Below are 27,586 nucleotides of genomic sequence, written 5' to 3' on the forward strand. Positions count from 1 at the left end.
TAAGCACTGCCACGCACCTTTCCTTGTCTTCTAGGCTTGCTTTTTCCGCTATTCCTCTTAAGAGTGCCAGTTTGGCAACAGGTCGCAGCTTAAGCTCCTGGCTGAACTTGGGTCCCTTGTCCAGTGCTGACTTGATTTTAGGGGGAAGTACAACTTCCCCGAGTGTAGCAACCTGTTGCTGCCGTGGTTCCCCTCGTTTTTGAATCTTGGGAAGCGTCAGCTTCGTCTGATACCAGACGAATTAGTTATGTTGAGCGGCAGTCCGTAGGTGATCCCTGAAGGCTCTCTCAGCCGGTTCTCGTGCTGCACTCCTTTGATAGCAACAGACCCAAAGGCACTGTCTGTACCTGTCTACCTGCTTCCATGCTAAGGATTCGGCAGATTCTTTTGGCGTGACCGGTGGAAGGTTGTGCACCAAGAAAGAGAGCATTGACGTCATCTGGGTAGCATTCGTGCCGAATGGCATAAGAATAAATCCTGGAACGGCAGCACCTTTCCTTCTCTTCAGGGCTTGCTTTTTCCGCTATACCTCTTAAGAGTGCCGGTTTGGCAACAGGTCGCAGCTTCGGCTCCTGGCTGAAGTTGGGTCCCTTGTCCAGTGCTGGCTTGATGTCTGTCTATTGGGCTGTGGAACGCCTTCTGCGACTGCGCATGTGATCACAGCCCAATGACTCAGCATTTTTTTTACCTAGATTATAAGCATAAGAACGGTGTAAAAGGCTAGCAAAGATGTAAACCTAGTTTCCTGTACATGCGGAACTGTCGTCGAATATAACTATGCAACGACGGCAGAAGAAAGTAATATCCCATGGTGACTTAGTTGCTACTAGAAACTTCGTTGACTTGGCAGGCAATAAAACAAAAACTCATATGATTGCCGCTATTTTGAATAAATAGAAAACTACGTATCAAAAGTCAAATCATCACGAGTAATATGATTGCTTGCGACTCCGACGTGGAGAGCAAGTCGTCTCCTTCTTCTGCCAGGGTTGCGGTGACGTCAGAACGACGCCAGGTTCTGATTGGCTACGATTGAAGAATAGTGAGTAGAGTTCAAAGCAAGCTGCCGTGAGGCCTACCCTCTATCCTTCAATCAGAGCCAATCGAAGCTTGGCGTCGTTTTGACGTCACCGCAACCCCTGCAAAAGAAGCAGACGAACCTGCGCTCGGCATAGAGTTCGCGTCTGAAGAAACGTAACGCGTGGCCGGTACCGTTGTGCCATACACTCTCGGTCTTGAGCCTTCGTCTGTACTATCGCGGACAATATGAGCTGAAACAGCGCTCCGGCCTGTGCACGGTACTACCTGTGCCGCCTGTCGCATCGCCCCGTAAACACGGCGCACCCTGAGGCCGAGATAAATTCTCACTTGCGCTCATTGCGCCGCTGCGCTCTTCCGGCCGTCTGCTAGCGATAATATTGGTCGACGGAACCACCATCACGATGCGTGTGCCGTGTAGCCCAATGTTTACGTTTTCAGCTAACATGCATTTCAGTGCATTTCAAGAAAGCACCGAAGTGGAAAATGCGCTGTCACGCTCGTATCTCCTCTAGGTGCGCTGCCTGACGAAGCTGCCTTGGCCCCTAAAAGGAGCCGATCTGAATATCATCGAAAACATTTAGAGGCGCATCAAGATAGCCATGCCACGGCGACCCCTCCACCGCGCCACTGCCTACAAATTGTGGAAAGCAATGGGAGGTGAATGGGAGTGGCTTCGGGGCTGAGCCAGACTTCGTGGCCGCGCTCTATGATCTCTTACCAGACAGGATGAGAGCCGTGGTTTCGGGTCGGGGGAGAAGGACGCGGTATTAAATTATTTTGCAAGTTTTACTGCGCCTCAGGACCCCCTGAACTGGACTTCTGCCGATTGGAACAAAGCTTGATGCTACGGTTGCGACACACTGCTTGACGCCTTTAACCAGCGCATACTTTTGAGGTGTGCCTCCTTCATCCCGATCTTCTCGTATAGTGCGGTTGAACTTCCACGCCGACTATTAATCGTTTGTGTCTGAGATTGTCCTCTGCAAATATTCTTTCGATTAAATTTCAATCTCCTTCTCCTGGCAAATATGTGACTGTTTGTCCCACCTTATTAGACTAAGAATTCGTAAACAAAGAACTGGTGTCTTGTTAGCAACTTGTTTTGCTTGAACGTGGGCCCAGGAATAAAAAAAATTATATTTTTGAACCTTTTCATACTAATCAAGGTTACAAAACCTTCTCAGTAACATGTATGCTTACCGTATTTTGAACATCTGTGATCAGTGAAACAGAAAACAAAAATACCTTGGAGCCGGACTAAATCCGGCATACAGATTTCGGCCTATATTTTACGATGTCCCACTTTGTGCATGCACCTATAATCAAGCAAAAACAACCTGCAACGTCTTTTGATATGACTTTCAAAAACGGTAATCGCAGTTGAAATTTAAGACACTTCAATATTTTTTCTTTACCAGTCAGCGTTTTTTCTACGGGATTTTGCGCGATAGAGTAAAGTAAATCAATTCCAAAGGAGGGACGACAAGTGTAATCTTTTGTTCCCCCCGCCGCCCTACCACACATGCCCGCTGTCGCACCCACCGTCTCGCTTGCAGACAGCCGGAAGAGCGCAGTGGCGCAGCGAGCGCAAGTGAGAAAATATCTCGGACTCAGGGTGCTCCATGTCTGCGGAGCAAGGCGACAGGCGGCGCAGGTAGTACCGTGCGCCGGCCGGAGCGCTGTTTCAGCTCATATTGTCCGCGATAGTACATGCTTTGCACTTTACGTCGTCGCATCGTGCTAGCGGTGGTCACTCTTGAGCACTTGTTAGACGGACACACTTAAGTGCAGGTACGCTAAGCCACAGTGACCGCACTACACTTTTAGGCAACGTTCTGTGGGCATGTAGTCAAAGCTATGAGCGCACGTGCGCCTGCGCACCTTGAGAGCTAATCAAAGCTGTGCACGCGCACTCTTCACTTGTGAAATAGCGATCCAAGAGTATAGTGCGGTAACTGTGGTGAAGCATAACTCCAGTTAGGGTTGACTTAACTGCAACTAAAAAAGTAATGCGACAATTTTCTTTTTTTTAATTTGCGTAAGTGTTATTTTATATGAATACCTGACCTTTATAATCTCTAAAACACGCGTTAGCTTTCCTCGCGCAATGATATTTGCAAGAAAAAAAAAACGAAATAAAAACGAGCAGCGTTCTTCTCCTCAAGAGTCTTTTTCCAAAACTCGAAGCGCCTCATCTAGGCGTAACGCCACTTAATGCATTGTGGGAATCAGTGGGAAGCGAAATCCATACGCGCTCCGCTTCTGGACCACAGGTTCCCAGAATGTAACGCGCGCGGTGAATGATTTATGGAAGTCTATACTGGCAGCCAGAAGAAGCGGCCGCATCATGATCTGAAGCTGATTGGGAGCGAAAGCTCGCGCTGCAGAAACCTGGGATCATAGGTTCGATTCCCACCCACCTTTGCCCGTTTCGATCTGGATGAGCATCGTACCGGCGTCCGGTCGTGTATCACTACTGCGTAATGCACATTCAAGACCCCAGGCTAGCAGTCCTGCGTACTACACTGGCTAAATTGCTCATCTACAGTGGGTAACAATGTCGCCATGTTCCGGCAGACTAAACTCCTGCTGTGTTAACATCTAACGACTAATTCGTTTGTTTGTTTTTCTGAAGCCGATCTATATATGTCGCCACTGTTGATCTTAGTCACGCGCTGGGGTTGGCCAAGCACAGGACATGCGCTGAGTTCCAGGCGTTGTTATGGTTCGGCTATTGTCGTCATTGCAGCAATTGGTCACGGGCCACTACCCGAATACTTTTCGATCTCTATCACTAGCTCAAATCGATTGATGACGCAATGCGCAGGTCCAATCTATGAGCTGCATTCAAATATCGTCACTGGCGGACCTTGCCAACACTGCGACCTTCAAGCTACGTCGTCAAGTTTTGCGAAAAAGAGATTGAAAGAAAACGCGTCTTTAAATTACACTGAAACAACGAGGTTTCTTGATCAACATCCACGTCGCCAGTGTCACGATCTCTCTAGAACGTGGACGAAGAGGGCCGAAGTACCCGCCGAGAAGAGACGACACGCAGCCTGGTTGTGAGGGTGAACGATGTCTGACCGGGGCGGCGTACGCTTACCGGCGTTTATTGGTGCGGTGACCAATGTTGCCCGCCGATGCTGGCGGCCATCGACGGGTGGACGGGAGAGGGCGCTACATGCTTGTCACACACCGCCCCTTTCAGATTGCCCGTGTAACAAGGGTATTTCTCCATTCAAAGTCAAACAACATCGGTGGTGCTGCGGGAGGCGTAGACGTCTTGGCCACCACAATGACTGCTGATGTGACGTCGGTGCACGCCACGAATACATGGCTTACACGTGACGTCACCGCACTATGCTGGTGACACAGTCATCCGTACTTGTCCATTCTGCAAAAAAGAAATTCGGTGGTGCGATACGCATGCTGCAGATGGTTCATGTTCAGTCGAAAGGTCACCACAAGGGCAGATCATGCGATGTCACTGCGAGCCATTCATACATGGCTTACACATGACGTCGTTTCTCCGTGCTGCTAGTCATTCTATACTTCTTCACGCCGACAAAACAATGAATCCGGTGACGCGAAATACAGGCTGCAGAAGGTACGCGCTCAGCCCGTAAGAACACAACAAGGGCAGCTGATGTTACATCCGTGCAAGTCTCGTATACTATTCGTGACGAGAAGTTTGGGTCCGCCGCCTGGTGGAATTTTTTTTTTCCCAACCCAGAGTGAAGATACTTTAATTTCCTCTGCTGGTGCAAGCACGTGCCATGCCGAGCTTCTATGCACTATTAAAATGAAAACATAACCGAGTGGGCAGCACGTGCACTATGACCCCTAGTTGTGAAAAACAAGAAGCACCCCTAGTGAGCGTTTCGCCGCGAATACAGCGCGCACGTGGCGACATGGTATTTCGCTGGTGGTCATTGGGAACTTTGAGTAAACCGTATTCTAGAGGTACGCTTTGCTAGCGGGAGCTGGTGCCGTCACTTTGAAAGCATGGATTGAGCACACGCCCGCTGGGCCCTTTTTCCGCATGTATTCACTAGAAGGTAAGCGTTCGGCAGCAAGGCTGTCACGAAGGCAGCTGAAGTGGCCTCAGTGCGATACGTGTATTGACATGCGTTTCATGCACACACCTTCCTGTTTGTCCGAGCGAGTTGTATATACCTTTGTTGCGCTTGCGCCTGCGTACTTGCACCCGTCGTGTCTTTTTTTATTTTTTATTATTTTGTGATTTTGGAACAAAGAGGCGTCTGCTTAGAGCTTGTTGTCCTTCCCCTCGAGAAGGAGATTAGTTTCCGGCCCGGCTGCTTGTACACCCGTTTCCAAGCAGTTGTTCCCTCGCGGACGCGGTGCGCGACTCGGAGCACCGTTTCACCCAATCCGAAGGACAAGTCGGCGCTCTACACGAGCCTTTATTTGCTTTGCTGTTCGAGACAAGCACTCGAGCGGAAGCGAGCGTTAAGGGGAACCTATCGCATGTCCGCCAAAAGCGCGCCATCTTTCGTACTCTTTTCCTCTGCCGCCGGAGGGGGGAAGGGGGGGGGGGGGGGGGGGGTTCCATAGTTTTCGACGGACAAGTGCCGAGGGGCGGGAGAGAAAACTCATTGCGTTTTATCAGTCGAATTCTTGCGATAAAAACCGTCACGAAGAAACGTAACGGACAACCGTCACGAAGGATTGCGACGTCACATGACTCTGTGACGCAACAATAGGAAACGCACGCAGACGACGAGAGCCATGACGGTGCATTTCTTGGCGCTGCTTGATTAAAAAGTGAAACGGAGCCATAGAGTTCATTTTATATTTTATAAAAAAAAGTATTTTATCAATGTTTATGCGCCACATTAGAAGTCAAGACATGTCCTTTTCTTAACCCTTTAATTAGTTTAATAATACGAATCGATAAATCAAAAGGTACCCCAACCATTACTGCACTTCTCCCGCACCAGGTGGCGTAAACTCGTTTTTTGTTATTGTTGTTGTTTTATTTGGCGCATGCGTTTGAAAGTTGGTCGCGCTTCCGTCGAATTCTATTTGTGTCGAACTTTCCGATAGAAGTTCGAAAATGTCGAAGCCATCCCTTTCCTCCGATCGATTAATACCGCATAAAAAACAAAGCCCCCCCCCCCCCCCCCCCCCCCTTCCCCCCAAGCGTCATCACACTGTAGTGGGCATACACGCAGAGCCGCCTAGCTTGCGTCAGCGTCGCCGCAAACGCGTCTCGCAGTGGCTCACACCGAGCGTGATGCAGGCGACGCAAGACGCACCTGTTTCCCGCTTTTCCCGCGTATATCTCGTCGAGCGTCACGCGTTTGCCGCTTGGAGCGGGTCGGGCGTCCGTCGAAAATGACGTCATGAGCAGGCCTCTGTCTTCTAGGTAGCATTGGCTCGACGCAATCCGTAATTTTCTCTCTCTCTCTATATATATATATATATATATAGCTTATTCTTATCGGCGAAACTGCCAGGTGTCCCAAATGTGCCCGGAAGCCGTTATATCGGTTGGGTGTATATTTTTCTTTGTTTTGTTTATTGAACAGCATGATACAAACTTGTGTCGCGCACAGAAAGAACATTCGGCGTGGTGTATTACGACTTCCCCCGATTCAATTTCGATGATGGAGAGGAGTAAAACGAACAAAAACCTTGCGCGTGGCTTTTTCTTCTTTTTTTTTTTTTTTTTTGAGAAAAAAAAAGGGGGGGGGGGGGCAACTTGGTGAAGGGTGTACAAAGTTCCGCGAGCAATTTCTTTTTGTCGCTATGTTTCAAATATTTTTTTTAGGAATGTGGCATTATATCATATGAATAGGAAGCGAAAGAATCTGTTTGTTTGTTTATTTGTTTGTTATTGTTTGCTTTTTTTGAGTCAGACACTTTAAAAACTCAATTTTTACATGCAAATCTCGGAGATCTGTGGGAAGGTGGGCAGCAAAAAAAGGTACAAAAAAAAAAAAAAAAAAATCACCGTTGGAGCATTTTGCTTTTTTCCCGTGATTTGCGTCTGGAGAACTGAAAGAAGCGGTAGGCATAAAAAATGTTAAAGCTGTGTTAAGGAATACAAAAAAAAAAAAGAGTAGCTAAATAAAAATTTGAGAATAAATTAACGAGGAAACTCATGAGGATAGGAAAATGAACTTAGAGTGGGTCGGTAAATATGGTTTACAAAAAAAAACAAAAAAAAAACGAGCACGAAATAATAAAATAAAACATGTAGGGCCGAAGACAGACAGTACAGTTATTTCAACTAGCAACCGACATTTAATATTGACCAGGGATTTTTCAGGCCAGGGAAAGGAAGGGCTGACGCATTGAGGGTGACATCATTAAATCTAGGTTGCTAGCTTGAAAGAACCGCATACTGTCTCTCTTCTTCGTCCCTACCTGTTTCATTATTTTGTGTTTTTTTTTTTAATCACATAAACGTTCTTCATCTTTTAAAGACAATTTTTTTTGTATCATAATATTTTTGCTTGGCATTACTTTGTGACCAGTGCACATTAAACATACAAAAAAGTTCTAGCTATACGAAGAAAAACCTAAAAATAACAACAATAGTCTTAGTTGACAACTGATGAAAAAAAAGTAATTTCTTTTGGAGAAGCTTTTTTATTGTGCATGAAAAAATGTTAGAAATGTCTGACAGAAGTCTGGACATCCGTGCAAGGTCCAACAAACAAAGGCAACTACAGTCACACACGGCTTAAGAGACGCAGGGTACGGCGAACACCTTATTATCGCAATGCAGCCAATCAGATTGCAGCATTAATCAATTAGCAGACAGAAGAGCCAATCACAAAGCAAGAAGCCTAAACATGGCCGCGCCCTGCGTTTATTATTTTTTTTTTTTTTTAAGGCGTCAAGTGACTTTTGTTAGGGGGATGACGTGCACAGCAGTGCTGGGCATCGTTGGCGATATAAAACAAAGCAGGTGCCAAAAGCAAGCCGCTGGGTTTAGATATGAATTCTGAACTCCGTCAGATTGCTTGAGTCGGTAAAGACTTAAAAATAAAAAATAAAATATATTAAATCACGTTTTTGAAAGATTGCCGGGACCAAAAGTGCATTAACGAGCAGGCTGGCAGCTTTAAAGAACCGCCAGAAACGAATGAAAATTGCTTCTCGTAAGAAAAAAAAAAAAAAAAAAACGTCTTAGCCAACACAATGGGGCTGCGCGCGGGACTTAGTCTGGGCACCTTGCCAGGACTACACTCCTTTGTAAATAACTTTTTTTGTTGTTTCATTCATTTGTTTACTATTAGCGTGTACGCTCGGGACAGTAACAATAGTTGGCCCGCTTTGATTTTAAACTATGGAGCCTAATGTTACCCACTCTATCATCGTTAGTGTACTGTATACTTGACCCGTTGTAAAAACTACAATCGATTCAATGCTTTCCTGACGTGTAACTTTTGTTTTGATTGCTATATCATATATCTGGTATTTGAACGTGGGAATTAACACTACATTCCACTAATGCTTGAGCCGAATTGCGGCCTCCAGTATCTCGTAAATAGAACCATGAACTGAACTATATATTATTTAAAACTAATGTAAGTGATGTACATCGCTATGGAAGTAAACGCAAAAATTGTGAAAACGTTGAATTACTTGCATGACCTTTAATGAAAAAGCTATGCACTAAACGTAAACTAATTTTTTTACTCTTAGTAAACAAAAAGTATGCCTAAAGTTTTTTTTTTTTGTTTTTTTTTATTTACCGGCACTTTCTGTGAGAAGAGAACCGTGAATTTCAGCCCTGGTAAATAAACCGCATCGCAGAAAACTCAAACTCCGGGAGATTGTGACGCTAGCGGGTGGGATAAAACTCGAAAGTTTGAGAACATTACGTGTCCTGGATTAAAAGAAAACTGAGAAAGAATGAAATTTATTTATGAGCCGACGTTCACCTAAGTCTCATATCGTCCTAACAAGAAATGACGTTGTGGACGCTTGTGGAATTTATATCAGCGAAATACACTTGTCAGGAAGGAAGAGATTATTGTTATATTTTCCTTTCTTACAATCATTTTTTTTTTATTAGGTGCTACAGACACCCAGATTCTCACTTCTTGCTTTCACGATATTATGCTTCGGTGGACTTCGCCTCACAAAGAAAAAAAAAAAAAAGATTACATGTTTTTCAATTATCTTTTGATCCAGGTAACGTCCTGCTCTCAAGCTTTTGCGCTCTATTCCAACCGATAGCGTGACGTTCTCGCAGAGTTAAGATTTATGCACTGCATAACACCCTAGGCCGAAGAAAACATTTCTCTTTTTTCGAAACACCCCGCACTCTCAATATCTTAAGCACAGACCTGCAATATACTTTCAGTTTACATAGTTTTGGTTTAGTGATGCGGTCTGCGCGTCCACCCGATCTTTTTAAAAGCGTACGTTTAATATATACTATTAGTAAACTAAAGAAGCACTTTAAGTGCACTGTAATCTTTGCAAAGTGTTTCATATAAGTACAAGATTAGTACACCTGTAGTGTATTACTTTTTTTTTTTACCAAGAGGAGTATCATTTACAAATTTGATTCAAACAAGCCCACAAAGAAATTATCACGTATTTACCTAAGGGCAGACTAAATTTAGCTTGGCGAGTAAAAAGCCGAGCGCCGGTCGTCTAATTGGCAGTGCCCTACATCCCTACGTGCTCTTCTTTGAGTGGGTTCCCAACTTTAACGGGAATGCAAATCCCGTAATGGGATCCCTCTCCAGATTAATTAGGAAAACCGCCCCGCCTAGTCTCAAAGCAGGCGACGCGGTGAGACGCCACCTACACTCACTGTCGCACAATTCTTAATGAGGTTCGAGAAAAAAAAATAAACGAATAAGATTATATTGCGGGGAGAAACATTTCGAAGGACCGCCCCATAAGAGCGTTTCTGTGTCGCCTTGCAATTAAAACGTTAGCTTCCTTTTTGAGTACTTGCACTTAATTTCTTTTTCTCCTTCAGAAAATGGCACAACTTAAGATGAAGAAAAAGAATAATACACTTTAGAAATGTAGGGAGCATGAAGTGGGGCCCTGCTAGGGTTGGGAAAACGCTGGTTCGCGCTGTAGACGAGATATTTACTCAGTGCAGTACGACTGCTGCTGACCTGGGGTTTTTAACGTGCGCCACGCCATAGGGACTCACGACCGCACCCCGGTACGATGCTTATCCAGATCGAAACGGGCAGGGGATGGGGATCGAGCCAAGGATGGATCCTGCAGCGCGACCTTTCACTTGCACACGCTCCGAAGCGCGCGGTGCGATGTGACACTCGGTCACCGATCAGCCCTAAAGACTCACGGACGCTTGAAGAAGCTCTGACATAAAAGCAGCACCAAGCGCAGCGTCAGCACCTCGTAATTGTCTGTCCACGATTTCTGTAGGTGGTGTCGGATCACCCGTTGAGTCATCCGTCCGAATTCGCCGGGGAGCTTCCACGACAGAAAGCGCGCGCGGCGGTCGAAACAACAAGCTGCAGGAGGTCACGAACACCTGTGTCCGCTGTCGTGACCACGGGAACGTCATGTGCCTTGTTCGGCACTTCTCGGGTCGAGGCAGGCCCCGGGCAGAATGACAAGGCCTGCTTCTGACGTCATCGTAGTACGTCACAAAGCGGCTTACAGACGCGATTGGCGTCGATGCCTGCTTGCATCGCGCTCGTTGTTACACGTGCGCGCTGGCGTTGATGCTAAGGCGTCGCTACGTGGATTCACTTGCGATGACGCCTGGGAGGAGGGGAAAGGGGCGCAGGCCAGGCCTTGTCTTTTAGGCAGGATTGCCGCAGGAGATCGGTTATTCGAGCGCTTCCGCTTTCTTGGTGGGCAGCGGGGCGTCTATGAATGACGGCGTGGGGAAGGAAACAAAACATTTCCGGTGCGGGCGTCCGAAACCATCACGTCCCGGCGCCGGGACCGCTTTTCTATATTTTATTTGTCTTCGAGCATTGAGGGAGATACGAAGACGCCATTTGCTGTCTCCGGACTCTCTGGGAGGAACCCTTTCGACTCGGGGTGCCTGCAAAGCTGGCTTTTTTTTAAAGCACCGGAGGCTAACCAGAAGCCGACTTCAAGGAATCCCGGAGAAAAGCTCACCGGAGAAAAACTCACCGGAAAAAAACTCACCGGAGAAAAACTCACCGGAGAAAAGCTCACCGCAAAAGCGGCGGATGTGGAGAAAAGCTCACCGGCCATTGAGCGTATGCGGAGAAAAGCTCACCTATATTTTTTCTTCTTTTTATATGGAGGCTGTCATTAAAATTCGTCAGCTTTGTAAAAAAATGTCCTTTTTGTATATTGCTCTGTGGCTTACTCTCAAGGCAACGAAAGCCTAACTGAGAATTTTATGAACTTGAAGAACAGAAAAAAGTTAAAAAACTTAATGATGTCTGCCTAAAACCTAAAAAATCAAAGCTGTAACTGCCGAAAATTCAAAAGTGCATGCGCAACAACGCGGTGCCTGAAATTCTCTTTGAAGCTTTTGTTAACCTTTGAAAACAAGATAAAACAATCAATAGGATATCGAGGCTTCTTTCTTCCACGGACATGCACTCTTTCTAGCCGTTCGTGCTGGTGTTTTCACACGTTCCCTTTGTGTGATACTGAGTGCCCTTCTACGGTGAGCCACCCATGACCTTCGGAGCTGCGCATCGGCACCGTTGTTACTCTTAACCTATAGAAGAAGTAGTCTTCTGTTATGCAGCGAATAGGGCGAATTGGTAAACGTTATACATGATGAAAACCGCTCAAACGACGACGACGGTGTGAAGAAAGCAAACACGACAAGCGAAGCTGTTCTCGCAACTAAAGTTTTGTTAGTGAAATTAACAGAAACGAAACAGCGTAGCCGACACTGATTACATCAACAAACACCTTCTTATCTATTAGGCACTACACAATATTTGGAGCTGAACCGTTTCACACGCCGCTATTCATTATAGCTCGCAAGGAAGAAACCTCTTTATCTGACAGAGCTAGCGACGGCGCGCTGTCAGCTGTCAATAATTTGTTGCCTTTTTATCGGTGTACGATGTTTTGATTTTATGCTTGCAGCTTCATTATGTATAGAATGGGTGATTACTAATTTCTGAGGAATTTGTAAATATGCTCAATGAACTTCAAGAATATTACAAAAGAAAAGGACATTTTTATTGAAGTGACGAATACGAATTGTGTTAAATTGCCACGTTTGGCGCAGAATCAAGCTAAGCTAAAAAAAAAATATCGGTGAGCTCTTCTCCGCATCCGCTCAAAGGCCGATGAGCTTTTCTCCGCATCTGCCGGTTTTGCGGTGAGCTTTTCTCCGGTGATCTTTTCTCCGGTGAGCTTATCTCCGGTGAGCTTTTCTCCGGTGAGCTTTTCTCCGCCGCCCGACTTCAAGAACTCATTCCTCGTGTCAAATCGTCTTCGACACTGCCCTTTCGAGGAGGCCAACCCATTCGTAATACGCAAACTCGTATGGTTGTATATGTGCGAATATCCAACGTTTTCGGGTGAAACTTCTAATTAAGAGGTAGTTTGAATGGCATGGCTCAAGGAGTTCAGTGAGCTTGTTTTCCACGCGTTGTAGGGGACTCCCGGCAATCCATTTTGTTGTCATCTTGTCAAATTTTTTAGCTTTTCATCGTTGCCCATCCCGACCACGTGTTTCATGCTAAACGTACAAGTTTGTGTTTTCTCAAGGCATAAAGTAAGCCCGTATGTGTGACGGTAACCGACGGCCCAGTCCACCTCGGGTGTGCGTACGCCCGTGCCAATGAGCTACAACAGACCTATTCAACGCCTGCCTACGCTGCTTATGGTGCGAGTTTTATCCGCCACCTTGAAGATCTGGGTAGATAAAACAAAAATAAACAAAAAGCCGTGTTTTTGTTTTGTTTTGCTTTTTTTCTTCTTTTCTTTTTTTTTAGTTTTGTGTGACCCTCGCGGTTTTGTTAGTTCGACACACGGTACAGCCCGTTTTATCTAATGCCACCGTTTTGGTGCTAACGACGGTAAGTTTTTAGGTATCCAAGACATAACAGCACTCGCGTATCCAATGTCCAACGAGGCGGTGTGGGAAGAGGTGTGGCTAAGAGCGCCACTGCCGTTTCAGCGCCAGCTTCTGGAGGAGAAGCAGCGCCACAAGCGTCAGTCGCAGGGACTTCTGCTGGCGTCGGACGCCCGACCGGCGTCCAGCCACGTCCGCAACCGGAAGCCACGTAGGGACGAGGCCAGGCCCCTCATGGCTGGACTCAGCATCGAGAGGCCCGTCCAGGACGTGGTCACCTGTGAGCGAACCCGGTTTGACCTTAGGGCCGGCTTGCTAGAAGCCAGTTCTTAGCACAGTCTGTGTGTAAGAAAGCCTGTGAGTTATGGGGCGTGTGAGCGCTTGAGACTGGACTTCATGTGCCACTCCGCTCGTGCACTAGCTTTGGTAGTGCTTTCTTACATACACAGTCTTAGCTAAAAAAAAACTCTGTTTATATCCAGCGGGTCTTGTTCACGAAACTTCACTGTCACTTAGCTTTTTTCTTTGACATGTAATACTATCAAGTGGTCGGTTTTGATAGTGCACCTAATGGAAAGAAAACCATGGTATAATCACTTAGTTACTTGGCCATGCTTGAAAGGAACCCCAAATTAGAAGGAAAGTACATTTCAAAGACGAGGGTGTAGTGGGCGAGTTTTATTATGTTTGTTTAGTTGTAAGCTAAGAGCGTGCAAAGCCTTGAAATGACCACTAGAAGAACAACAAAAAGTTGGCCGTTGAAGTATGAGGTACACGCGAGGGATAGGTGGTAAAGTGGGGTAGCTGGCAGTTAAATCAAACGCGAGCAGGTGAGCGTAGGCTCTTGGAGATGGTCTTAAACGGAGTCGTCATGAAGTTCTTTCAGACATGCCGGTTTAACAGTGATGGGCACTGTTTGGCGAAATTCATGTAACCGTACTCGTAGTATATATTGTATTTAAAGTATAGTAAAAAAATGCAGCGTGTCAAACTCGTAGGGAACTGCAGCTGACCGAATCGATCCCGGGTACTTTTCAAACAAGAATATTTTATATGGGTACTATATATATCTTTCCACCAAACAATAAACACTGAAGTTTTTTTAACAAAAACCGGACATCTGATTTCAGAATGAAGGGCTTGTCAATAATGAACATCCCCGCGATCCTGTTATTAACATCAACTATTTATTATGAACAAAAAGTTGCCGAAGTTCTGCGAGATCGGCCGTAAAGTACGTGAAAACTCTACTCTATTAGAAAAAAAGTATGTGCTCTTATAATGTAATTGGTGTAACGTTCGAGTACTCATGAAGCACTTGTGGCACCCCCTTCTAAACAGGAGACTTTTGGTACTTTTCAACTCAACATTGCAAACAAGTCTGCTTTATGCGAACGCTGTGTTTTGTTTGACGTTGGCCTCCAACCAGTGGCTCGGTGTCAGAGCTTGCTGACGCTTAATGGTGAAAGAGCAAGAACAAATCAGCTACCTTGAAATAAGAGAGCGAAAATTTTGGTACCTACATTCCAAACCAAGGAAGGGCGCGTGGGAGTCGGAACCGCCTATCGAAGGGACCGAAGACTTCTACACGGAAAATTTCAATTCCCTGAATCTCCAGTCCTGGAGTCTTCAGTCCTGGAATTCTGTCTTGGAGTCTCCAGTACTGAAGTTTAGAGTGTTGAATAGTTCAGTCCTGTAATGTTCAGTGCTGACGTCGTCTGTGCTGAAGTCTCCAGTTTGGGAGTATTCATTCCTCAATTGTTCAGTCGTGGAGTTTTTAGTCTTGAACTTACAACCGAAAACACGTTGCCAACGCCGCAATCAGCATCTGCCCGGTTGATCTTGGCCAAAAGGCAAACCGGCAGCTAACTTGAAGTCCCACGGCCGACACTAATAAGGGACTTGTGTTTCTTCCACGCGTGCTGGTGCATCGTGGACCTTAGCTGAAGACCGCACTTCCGACCTCTACTCGCAGGCTACGACGGCCCGATGCTGTTCAGCAGCTCGGACAATCCTGACGCGCCTGGCGACGACGTTGTCACCCAGGTGATCGACGAGGACATGGACGGAGGAAACCCTATGGCCATCGCTCGCAACAACAGCCCCGTGCCCCCGTCTCCTGGTATGCGATGCGCTGAGCTCCTGGAAGCTTTGGCCACTTCAAAAAACACTGAAATCTTTTTCAAGCTCTAAAATTGCCGTCGCTCAATATATACCACAGTAAACGGAAGTCGTCCTTTTCGCATGTAATTGTAAAATAGACAAAAACAAAAATGTACGACCTAACACACTTGCGCGCACATTGAAGTGCGCACAAATTGCATGTGTGCGCGGTCTTTTGCGGCGCAAAATGTAAGGCAAAATTTGCAAATCGATATAGCGAAGCGTTTTGGATATAGCCATCAATTAGACTACAGTTGTCAGGCTTTTCGAACAAGAAATATTGAAGACACGAACTCCCTTATTTAAGGTACATAAAGAACAGACACAAAACAGTGCAATAAGGAGTATGGTAACGTTGATGTTGTCACGATTATTTTTCTTTCAATCTGACTAGCTCATTTTGACAGACCTGATATCAGTCAATAGCGTTCGTTTTTTTTCTGCTACTACACTTCATGGCGTCTGGCGGCGAACACTTTAAGTCGTCCGAGTCAAGCGCGAGGGGCTGCGCTGTCATAACAGGCGCATTCTAATGATGCAAAACTATTGATAATTCGACTGTCGATACTATCGGTAGTTTTCCCAAAACTATCGATAATGTCGCGGAACTATCGATAGTCGACTATCAATAGTACTATCAATAGTTTTTCGATAGTCGACTATCGATAGTACTATTGATACTGTTTTGATAGTCGAATATCGATAGTATTATCGATTGTTTTTCGATAGTCCACTATCGATGGTACTATCGATAGTTTTTCGGTAGTCTTTCGATAGTCGACTATCGATAGTACTACCGATAGTTTTTCGATAGTCGGCTATCGATAGTGTTTTCGATAGTCAGATTTCTGGCGACTATCGATACTATACTATCGATAGTTTTGCACCACTAGCACAGCCACAAACCCCACGAAAGGCACATCGTATTTTTTCCGAGCTTGTTCATTGCCCTACTGCTGGACTTTATGAGGAGTCACCCAGAACCAGGATTGAGGCTGGCAACAACGGGACACTTCTGTGACGCCATCAGGCGGAAATCGAGGGACCACTTTCAAGGACATGGTAAACACGCTAGTCGGAGACGCGCTCCAGACACCATAGTCTTGGCGGTGTTGCAATTTTGAAAACATCAGGTTGACGTCAAGTAACTCATCGTGGTTACTGCTTTTCCTTCTTGGTCCGCGGAGTGATTCCACGCCGTGGCTCGTACGTGGTGGTGATTATTCGGTGCACTCTTGACTCGTGTCCGACCATAGAGCCTTCTGATAACCGCCTTCTGCGTGCTGCCATCTTTTTCTATACTGGGCTGCTGGATGCGTTCTGAACATGCGCAGTGGCTCTCTTCTGAGAATTATTAGACGTCACGCGTCATTTTTCAGCCCAGCGACTCGGCATTTTCCGCCTCAGCGATAATCAGTGCAAAGGTGTAGGGATGGCATCGGTAGATGGGCAAAGCAGACACGTGTCCCTCGTCCAACACGTTCGCGTTTGTGGAAGAGTGGTAGATCTGCTCCTCAAGCGCCGGACAAGGTGTTTGTTTGACAATAAGGATACCCTCTCTCTCTTTGTCTCTCTTCCACAGAGGTGCGTGCCAAGATGAGTAAGATGGAGCTGAGCGAAGAGGTGACGAGCCTCGACGGAGACGAGGACCTGGAGAGCACGCCAGTCACCTCACCGGTGCTGGACACTCCCTCAGACCCCGGAGACAGGGACGCCAGGGTGCGCACCTTTTTGAGAACGGCAGGGCGTTTTCTCGGATGCCCGGCCTCGCATTCGGAAAAGCTTGTGGAGTAAGGCAACAGGGGATCTGGATAATCTGATTGCATCGCTTTTCTGGGCGTCACATCGACTGGTTTATAGAAGTCGAGGAGGGCCCGAGGCTTAGGCAAACACGCCTCAGTGATCCACGCGGTAGCCTTTAACCGTCTCCCAGATTTTCGTACGCTTATCGGGTGAGCAAATCCAAGAGCCGGCCCTCATTCCTCTCTCCCCGTAAGGCGTATGATGTAACGTTCATGAAAACGCATTGTTCAGAGGGCTGAAATTGGCATGTTGTCATAGTCCAGAAGCTTTTCCGAATACGCTGCCCGGCCTGCAACCTACGCTCGTTGCCTGTGGCCCTCCGCTTCGACTCAGAGAGCGCGGGCTTACAGCAGCCATGAGGTCTTGACGCGCGTGGGTTTCGGGCGGCATGGGGAGTGCCCTTACAGGTCCCACGTTTCTTGCTGGCAGGTGGAGGACCTGAGCGGCCTGGACCACTCGACATCCAAGCAGACGCCGCAGCCCATCGCGGTGCCCATCATGGACCTCGGACCGCTTGCCCAGCTGCTAGACAAGGGCAGCATGGAGGAGTTCGCCACCACGCCGTGTCCGCGAGGAACAACGGTCCGCTGCAGGATCACCCGAGACAAGAAGGGCGTGGACCGAGGACTCTACCCGACCTACTTCCTGCACCTTGAGAAGGAGGACAACAGGAAGGTTGGGGCTCGCTTTGTTCTTGAGACCCTACCTCAAGGGCGTCTTGCTTTCGCCAGACGTCTGGTTTACTCACTGGCGTTTGAGTGTGACCAAGCGCAATTAAGCCACTTCTGGCTATTTACGACGAGAGAACAGATGAGCGAGCGAATGCATAGTTGGCGACTGTTTTTTTTTTAATCGAGTGATGGCTTGCTCCACCTAACTAAGTAGCATCTTTAGCACGTGCGCCCACTGGCACGCTCGCGCCGTATGTTGGGTAGACCTGCAATTACACCACATCTGCGTATAACTAGACTGAAGGTTTCGCCTTTTTCGCGAGATCAAGTCTACCATGTTGAATTAAGCTGAGACTGGGGTTGAGAGGAAACATCAAAACGTAGAAGAGACAGAAAATAGAGAGGACGACGTCTCAAACTCAGCTATCTGGTTTATTTAGTCCACTTCCTTATATAGTCTCAAACTCAAGGTCATCTCTACCAACAGAAAACACAAAAGGACGAAGTCTATACAGTTCAAGCGCCACAGTTTTCACCACACAATGCAAGAACGTTGACAACCTTTACGTGTCGACGTGATAAGGCAACATCCCTTGACCTTCAAACTTGAACAAAAGGACAGTTCCTACTTCTGAATCATAACTCGCCCTCTCCACATCTAAAAAAGAAACGCCCACACTGGCACGCTTGTTGGGCCAATACACGTAAGAACCACACACTGCAAAAAAAAAAAATCACAAGCAGGTCGCACTTCAAGCAACCCAAATAAAAATAAAATAAAAATATTACATTTTTAGAAAGCTTTTCGAATTGCTTCCAAACTGTAGCGAAGCCTGACTTATGCAGTTGCTTAGAGACTTTATCCGCACTGTCTCCCTTATTACTCTCTTTACATCGTTCCTCTCTTTGTGTATATTATTTCCGTCTCCAACCAGAGCGCCGTGCAGTTGTTACATTCATGAATATGTTTAGCTATTTCCGAGTTTTGTGCATTGCTCTTCACATTTCTTTTATGTTCATTTAATCTATCATTTATGCAGCGTGACGTCTGTCCTACATACTTAAATCCACACTCCAATGGTATCTCATACACAGCACCTGTTTCGTAGCATACCGACTTTTCCCGATGAGCCTTTTTGCACTCATTCACACCTGTTTGAAATTGCGTCAGTTTACTTAATCTAAAATCTGAACTAAACACCGTGTCTACTCCCAACTGCCTCGCACATGCCTTCAGGTTGTGAGAGATGTCATGATAGTGTGGGATTACTGCAAAGCGGTTCCTCGATTTCTCTTCAGTTTCTCTCCTGCCTTTAATAAATAATTCTAATTGCCTTTTTATAAAACTATCATCATAACCTACACGAATCAACCTTTTCCACTGTCTTTCTACTGATTCAGTGATATGATCGACACAAGACCTTTCTAACGCGTTCCTAACCATTGACTTTACAATCCCCGCCTTTACGGTCTTCGAATGACAACTCATTCTTGGCAAAATCGGTTTCGAGTTTTTTTTTACCATATTCCCAACATAACCCTCGATTCACGTGAATACGTAAATCGAAAAACTGCAGAACATCATCTTCCGGTTTTTCCACTGTAAACTTAAACTCTGGAGCCGTTGACCTTATCACACTTTCTGTGGTTTCTGTTAGATCTTCCGTAAACGTGCATATTAAGATATCATCTACATATCTTCTTACTACTGCCGTACCCGAGGAAAATCCCTGTAGATTATCGTGCACTGCACGATCCAAAGAGTTTAAGTAAACTTCTTTTTTAAATCGGTGCGACCGATGACCCTATACACACACGTTCTTTTTGTATATATACTTTCTTCCTTCGTACTCCACTACCATTGACCTCAGATAAAACTCCAAAATTGTTAAGAAACTACCTACCGATATACCTGATCCCGATTGGAACTTAACGAGATTCTGCTCCAATGCCTCCCTCACTCTCTGCATTAACCGAATATTTTCTAGGGAATAATATAAGTCCTTAATACCCATCGATAACACCGAACAACGCCTTCCATGATGAGTCTCCAAACTATCAATCAATGCATATGAATTTCTAAGTGATAATAAATTTTGTAAGCATGCGTAACCCAACTCCTTTTGTAGAGACTTTGATACCACTTTCTGCCATGTCCCACTCTCATTGATGACCGCACGAAGGGGCATTTCAGGCTTATGGTCTTTTAGGAAAAACTTGATGCCCAATGTTTCATTGCACTTGTGATACATTTTGCTACACCCTTCAATTCATCCTCATTTAGTATTGCACACATGTTCCTTTTCAACTTTACAATGTTCCCTGCCCATTCCGAAAACAAGGTATCCATTGCCGTTTCTGTTTTTTTCTTGAATACTGACATAAGTAAGACTGCAAACCGTCCGGACTTATCTGTTTCTAACAACTCTTGACCACATTGACTTCTCTGAAATTTTTTTTTTGTCCTTTGGGTTCATTACTTTTTCCATCCTACTGATTGCATGATCTATGAAAGCGGCCTTTTCTTCTGGGTTAACCATCCTGGCTACTGCATGAATGGAAGACAACACGTCAATCCTCGAAGGCTTCAAATTCAGACAACACTTCGGTCCCTTAGCTAAAACTTCCTCCGTCCTAGGTGATAATGCTTCGTTACATGGATTGACAACACACTGCCGGGGCTCACACCATACAGCAGATCGAAACCACGATTTCGGACTCCCGTTAACATGAGACTTCAAGTGTTTGATACTGTCTAGGACATGCCTTTGTTTCACATTCCATAGTCGGTCAAACAAAACAAACAAATCTACACACCATTTAAGAGGAATTGTCGCTTATGATGTCGTCACAATTATTAAAAATCAGTGGTGAAAGAATGGTCTGTAAAAAATAAGCCAATGTGCGCAGGTCGGAAGTGATCCGGGCCTACCTCGTAGATAGCGCCAGTTCACTACCTCGTCGTAAGCAATTCCGAGCAGTTGCAACGCAACCCAACCCGACTCTCTTCCACAGGGCTTCTAAAGGTCTCTTTCAAAACTTACCCTGGAGAGTCAGGGAATTACTCCGGCGGGGCATATGACGTGACAACCCAAACAGGGTAGCGCTGGACGCGACTAGCTTTTCGAATGCCAAGGTATGAAACATTTATTCTGGAGTTAGGTCGAGTAAATTTTGGAACTCTGCCCAGGTGTTCTTGCTGGCGGCGCGAAAGCGGAAGAAGAGCGCCACCTCCAATTACCTCATTTCGGTGGACCCGACAGACCTGTCCCGGGCGGGACAGTCCTTCGTGGGAAAGCTCCGCTCAAACCTATTGGGCACCGCCTTCACCGTCTACGACGCCGGCGAGAACCCCAAGAAGAACCCCGGGTCGGCGAGGTCCGAGGTGGCCGCCATTATCTACGTGAGTCTGATTCCCCACTAAACGTCGCATTCTTTTAACATATTCTTCGTGAGGAAGATTCTAAAGACATCTACAAAAAGCTACCCTTCAAAAGTTAGTGTGGTAACCGTGGGTCGAAAATTATTTAGTTTTTCGTCAGACTGGCAGTCATGAGTCACGCCTTACCAAAGCTAGGTGGCGCAAGCTACCACCCGTAATAAATGGTACAGCCGGTAATGTCCAGGCTTGATTACCAGACGATCTACGCATGCCAGCCGCAAGATGGCGGCGCCCAGAGAAAATAGTTGTAAGCGTCTATAGAGTTCTGAAAAGGGGATATCCTTTGGGAATTATGATCGCGCTTTTGCAACCCACTATGGGTCTTCCGTTGACCTCTATTACTTCTCCTTAGACAATTCCTATAATCGCCTTCTGCGTACAGCCATCCTTTTCTACTGGACTATAAAAGCGTTCTGAGCACACGCAGTGGCTCTGTTGAGCGGAATAGCAGACGTCGCGCATGCTTCCACCACAGTTCAGTGACTCGCCATTTTTCACCTGAGTGATAAGCGCTGGAAGAGTGTACAGCCCAAGGGAAGTGAACAGGAAGAGCTTCGGTCGGCTGTTAGCGTGACTGGTGGTCAAAAAGAGAGACTCTTAGAAGGCCATGCTACAAAGCGGTTAGACGCGAACTCTGCGTCAGAGTTTGGCCGGGCACTCAAACGTTCGAGCTCGAGACCTGGTCTAATTATGGGCCGTCTCACAATTCCGAGCCTTCCGCGTAAGAGGTCGTTACATGTCGAACCAAACTTCATTGCCCGGTCGGTATGTTGTTGAACGTGACAAATGATCCCACTGCAGACTTTGCACCTACTTCTTTTTGGTGCACTGTCAGTTGAGAAGACGTGTTGTGTGCACGCGTGCATTTTCTCGGGGATGTGGAAACAAGATCGAAACGATCGCGTTGCCAGTAACAAGACATACATGACTTGCACCTGACGTCATTGCACCGTGCTGGTGGTCATCTCGAGTCATTCCTACCATTCTTTGCCGAAAAAAAATGAATTCGTAGGTGTGAAATGCATGCGCTGAAGCTGCACGCTCAGCAGCAAGGAAACCACAATGGCTGCTGATGCGACGCCAGTGAAAGCCATATGTGTTGGCTATTTGCATCGGGTCCTTTTGAACAGCTACTTCCGCGGCTTCGTCTTTAGACCACCAGGAGCTCTGAATGGCTTATTCGCTCAATAAACCTGGCAAGCGTAGCTGCCACCAGAGCTTTGTGTTCTAGTCGCCAGATGCCGGCGATTTCGCGGAAGTCGCCAAGAGTGTCAGGATGTTCGGTTAAGCGGATTCCGACCCTTAACCAAACTGCTGACCGTGCGAGCTCCAACCTGTGTGCCTCAGGAAACCAACGTCCTTGGCTTCAAAGGCCCCCGCAAGATGACCGTGGTGCTGCCCGCCATGACCGAGGACCACAAGAGGGCAGAGCTTAAGCCCGGCTATGTACGTCCTCGCACTTTTTTTGTGACGAAGAGGGGCTGTCGAACTCGGACTAAGGAGCCACATAGAAACCGGGCAGGCTCGGAGAGTTTGACGGCTTTTTTCCCCCATTGTCTGTGAACAGGAGCACGATACTCTGATCGAGCGCTGGAAGAATCGCAACCTAGACAACCTCCTGGAACTGAGGAACAAGACACCCGTCTGGAACGAGGGTAAGTTATGCAAGCGCGCAGGCCCTCTTCACGTAGCGGCGAAAGCTCTAAGTACGACCGACGTCCGGGAAGGGAGCTGCGCTACCTTCCTTGCCTCTTTCGCGACTCGGATGAGTCACGGAAAAGACAGGAATGGTAGCGCAGCTCTCCTTTCGGACGCCAATCGCATTCAAACTTTCGTTTGCTGTCGTCTTTATGGGGAAAAAGCTTCATTGCCTCAGGTCTCGCGTCTCAGGCAACGGGTTCACTCCTATCATCTTGGTTCACGCCTGACTTTTGAATAGAGCGCTGCATGGCCCTGCGAGGGATCAGCATGTCCTCTCTGGTGCTTTAAAATGTCACATTGACCTCCAGTTCTTGAAATTGCAATTGAGCGTTTTTTTTTTTCTTTGTTATCTGAGCGATTTGCATTAGCTTGCACGAGAAACAAGCGAAACAAACGAACTGATAAAGCGTGACGTTTTCTTTCAGATACGCAGTCGTACGTGCTCAACTTCCACGGCCGAGTGACCCAAGCGTCTGTAAAGAACTTCCAGATCGTTCACGAGAATGATGGTGAGTTAGACTTTCCCACCTACGCATAGTTGAATACGTTACTATATTATTTTTCTTTGTCTTTTAAATTCGTAGGCAAAAAAAAAAAATTAAATAAAACGAGCGGGAGAGACCCGACGTACCTGTATTTGAGCACCCACATTCAAGAGTGTTTTTTTTTTTTTGGAAAGATTAAAAAACCATCAGTCAGGATTGTAGGCGTGCGTGAGCGAATAAAATCTCTAGGATCTTCATCTCCTCGGCGCAAAGACAAATGGAACCTCTGGACGTTTCATTTGGAGGTGTTTCATCTCCTCTTTGAAATACTCAATCAACTCGTGCGTCTTCGTTTTCTCTTCTATTGTGTTTTGCTCGTTTACTTTGTAATATTTTTCCGCAACAAAATTGAAGTTCGAGTTTAGCTCCTCTGCATTTGCTATTCCTGCAAGTAACCCAGGTTTTGCAACCTTACCCGAGTTCATTTCAAATATATTCCGGTGACTGGGCCCTCGCAGTCCAAACTAGGGGTGCTAGAATAGTCCAGAAGCCGAAAGGCGTCATAACTAAACTAAGTACGCCGACTTTATATAACAGACAAAGTAAACTCATGAAACGTTTCGTCTCCCAAGCGGGAAGCATCATCCGGTGTTACTGATGATGCCTCCCACATGAAAGACGAAATGCTAATGATTTGTTTGTTTTGCTATGGAACTTAATCTTTCTTGAGACTAGAGGTCTCCCGAACCTACCATAGTTCGAGTTCGACCAAGTTCGGAAGTTGCAAACGAGCTGGCGCCGCCGTGCGGAGTAGGAGTGCAGCGTTTGAATAAACTAATTCAATGTTTTTAAAGTTTATAAAGTTGTTTTGTTTTTGTTTTTTTGTATGTAAGCAATAACAAATCAGTATCTAAAGTTTAAACCCAATTATTGTATAAATAACTTTTTTTTCCCGCACACTTTGAACTATTTTGCGTAGAAATCGGGCAACACTGTTTTGGAAGTCAAACTTTTTAGAATTTGGCCAAAAGTTCGAAGGTTCGCCGAGCCAGTCAAACCTTGAGGTTCGCCGAAGGCTGGCGGCATATCCCTGGAGTCACTGTACGGATAATAAAGGTAGGGAGGCTTTTTTTATAGTTGCCCGGCCTCCAGCACGAGCTTCTTAATTCGTGATGTAGCACGGCGGAAGGCAAAACAGGCATGCTGGAAGCCGAGCGTTCGAAAGAAGCTCCCTGCCGTTATATTTCTGCCAGTGACAATACGGGAACAAACTGAAACATAGAAGATAAGATTGCGGTGAAGTCAGAGTGGCCATCTAGGAATAGAAGGGTAGTGGCGCGAGCTGCCTTTCAACGTGAAACGTTCTTTGGCTAGGTGTTCTGCGTTTCGTGAATCCCGGATAAAAGGGTGGCCGCGAGGCTTGACACTGATCGGTCTTGAGTGAAGGGAGGAAGGGAAGAGACCATCACAGCAAAAAAAAGCGGTTTCGCAAGGCGGTAATCGAGCCCATACTTTTAAGCGCGAGTATCTTTCCAGCATGCCAGGACACATCGCCGTGAATTGAGGTGTCATTTGGCGGGAAAACCCTGTGGGGCATGCCATCTGCGTCCGGCAGAGAGAAATTTGATGTCGCCTACCCATGTTTGCGTTTGAGTGTGTTTGAGTGCGTTCCGTCGAGAAACGAAAGAAAGCCACCGGCACCTTTGTGCTTCGTATGAAGCGTGGAATCCAATTCAAGGAATAACTTGGCACGCGACATAAGAAGCAGGGATGTCCTGGTTTCTCGCAACCGCAACGCAGTCAAACAGACTCAAGCGCAACTGTGTGTAGTGGTCTTGCCACCCTGTCACGGGTGTTTTTCTTTGTGTTTTTTTAACCCGGGTTAGTGCCGGTAGCCACGCGTTAAGCCAGTCTCTAAGCTAACCGATGAAAAGCGCAGAGGGCGTAGACGCCACACGTTTCACGTGCAATAAAATTGGCTAGCGATTTGCTACGGCTTTTTTTTTTCGACACACTGTCTTCCTCTAACAAGAGCGAACAGAAGCGCCGTCTGTTCCTCGCGCGGAATCTGGTGTTCAAACGCCGCACTCTTCAAAAAAAGCAGACAACACTTTTGTTACCCCTGACTGGAGAGGGACAGCGGGTAGGGATAAAGGCTACTAACCTTTGCGTCTGCCCACTATCCTTCGAATCAGCACTTGAATCTCTGACGTCACCGCAAGCTCTCATCTCCTCTTCTTTAGTTTCTCTTTGTATAGTAGGCAAGGATGCAATTTGACGTCGCGTGTCCTGTTGTCGCCCAGCGGACTACATCGTGATGCAGTTCGGCCGAGTGACCGAGGAGTGCTTCAGCATGGACTTCTGCTACCCGCTGTGCGCCCTGCAAGCGTTCGCGATAGCGCTCTCGAGCTTCGACAGCAAGCTGGCCTGCGAGTGAGCCTGTTCCCACTGCTGCCGTGACCGGCCGACGACGTGTTGGGATCCCGGACTCTGAACCTTCGAGCGAAAACCATCGGAGGCCCGGAGCTCCACCAGTACCAGAAAGACTACGTGCACTAGCGCCTCAAGTTGGACGGTGTCCTTCGTCGTGTCTTCGTGACCACAGGCGAAAAAATACTATAGATGTTTGCAAACACGACCTTCTGGGCGCCGCCATCCTGCTGCTGGCGTCTGTAGATCGTCTGATAGCGAGGCCAGGTTAAGTCTTGCCAACGTTACTTTTAAGAGCTCAGGGCAAGCTCTTCCCGCCTCTTTACACTTTAGCAGAGCGGACACTGAGGAGGGGGCGACCTCTTCTCGAGTATTCGCTCTGCTAAAGTGAAGAAAGCTTTAAGGAGCTTACCCTGAACTTCTAACCTGTCAACCGATATAGATCAACTCAGTTGCGGAAATTCCGCGGAGGCACAAATCCACTTCTCTCCCTCCCAAGGCCGCCATCCGTCGTTCAAAGCGCCGTCTAGATGACCAACTTCAAAACTGTCTTCTTTGGGGCGGCCATGGTAAATCGCCATCTAGACGCTGTGCTTCAAAACCAGTGTATTCTGTAGGGTTACCATACCAGCCGTCTCCAAAGCCGTGACGCTTTTGACGACAGGACGCAGACCTTTAGAAAAGAAGGTGGGGAGGCGGGTACTGCGCGCACAAGCACACGTCTATGATCAGTTCCATAACTGAGTTGATCTCTAAACTCTTAAAGGTTTATAATAGCAGAACAAGTCTCTCCAACAAAGCTCTCTGATCGTCATGATTCGTGGTATACTACTTTCCACTCACCTCGTCTCCAGCGCTCGCTCTGCTAAAGTGGGAAGAGTGAAGGGCTTTGTGGGAGAAGCTTGTGCCGCTTTTCTGAACCTGCGACAGACTCTGGCAAGGTTGAGCCTCGCCGAGGAGTATTCACAGTTGCCAGGCTGGCGCCCAAACCAAGCATTTTCCATCCACAGTGGCCAGACTAGTTTCTGATACGTACCTGCTTGCAGATGTCTATTAAGACTAACTTTTACTCCCTCTCTGTGACTCTCGAGAGTTCTCTTTTCGCCAAAGTTGGCTGTAAATACGAATTTCTGTCCGCGCACGTAACTCTTCTTTTGGACCCGTTGTGCCCATACTATCGTAAGCAGCACAGATTTGACCAATCATTGGCCAATGGCTGGAAATGGTCCTTTAGCCAGTGGCCAGACAGTGGCCATTCATCGGCCAATGCTTGGGAGATGGTTGGTGGCCAATGGCCAATGGCCAGAGAAAGGCCATTCATCAGCCAATAGCTTGCCACTGTCTGGCCACTGGCCAAAGGACCATTTCCGGCCATTTGCCAATGATTGGCCAAATCTTTGCTGCTTGGGATGGTGCCAGGAACGCTTTTTCTATCGGTGCGTTTATCGGGTTCAAATGAAGGGAGTTCCTCGATTTCCGCCTGATGACGTTATAAAAGTGCCATGTTGTCACTGGACGTGATCCTACCCTAGTGAAAAATACACCAGGCCGAGGGCTGGTGTGACTTGATGTGACACCAGACTTTTTCACAGGTGTGATTTAGGACATTTTCACACCAACAATCTGGTTTTCTGGTCTGAAAGCAGAAATCTGGTGTACTGGTGTGACACCAGCAATTTGGTGTTCTGATGTGACACCAGCAATCTGGTGTTCTGGTGTGACATCAGGTTTCGTTGTGGTGTGATACCAGAGCACCTGTTGACTGGGTGTTGCTTTCCTCGCAAAAAGGTACAATGATAGATTTGACAATAACGCCGATGTCGTCAATGCTTTATTCAAAAAACCAAAA

The 27,586-nt window shown here is 46.8% G+C and overlaps 1 protein-coding gene across 1 annotated transcript in view; it reads left to right on the forward strand.

Moving 5' to 3' along the window:
* LOC8023407 (tubby-related protein 3) overlaps positions 1–26,235 on the forward strand; it is a 58,643-nt gene extending 32,408 nt beyond the window's left edge. The window contains exons 3-11 of the mRNA XM_040205421.3: positions 13,148–13,322; positions 15,018–15,164; positions 16,788–16,924; positions 17,438–17,683; positions 20,870–21,082; positions 22,469–22,567; positions 22,689–22,776; positions 23,248–23,331; positions 25,611–26,235. Coding sequence (XP_040061355.1) covers positions 13,148–13,322; positions 15,018–15,164; positions 16,788–16,924; positions 17,438–17,683; positions 20,870–21,082; positions 22,469–22,567; positions 22,689–22,776; positions 23,248–23,331; positions 25,611–25,744 — 1,323 coding nt within the window. The 3' untranslated portion in view covers positions 25,745–26,235. The remainder of the gene's footprint in view (positions 1–13,147; positions 13,323–15,017; positions 15,165–16,787; positions 16,925–17,437; positions 17,684–20,869; positions 21,083–22,468; positions 22,568–22,688; positions 22,777–23,247; positions 23,332–25,610) is intronic.
* Positions 26,236–27,586: the final 1,351 nt, after the last annotated feature.

Source organism: Ixodes scapularis, unplaced genomic scaffold, assembly GCF_016920785.2.
Source record: "Ixodes scapularis isolate PalLabHiFi unplaced genomic scaffold, ASM1692078v2 PGA_scaffold4__175_contigs__length_147842914, whole genome shotgun sequence".
Taxonomy (NCBI): Eukaryota; Metazoa; Arthropoda; class Arachnida; order Ixodida; family Ixodidae; genus Ixodes; species Ixodes scapularis.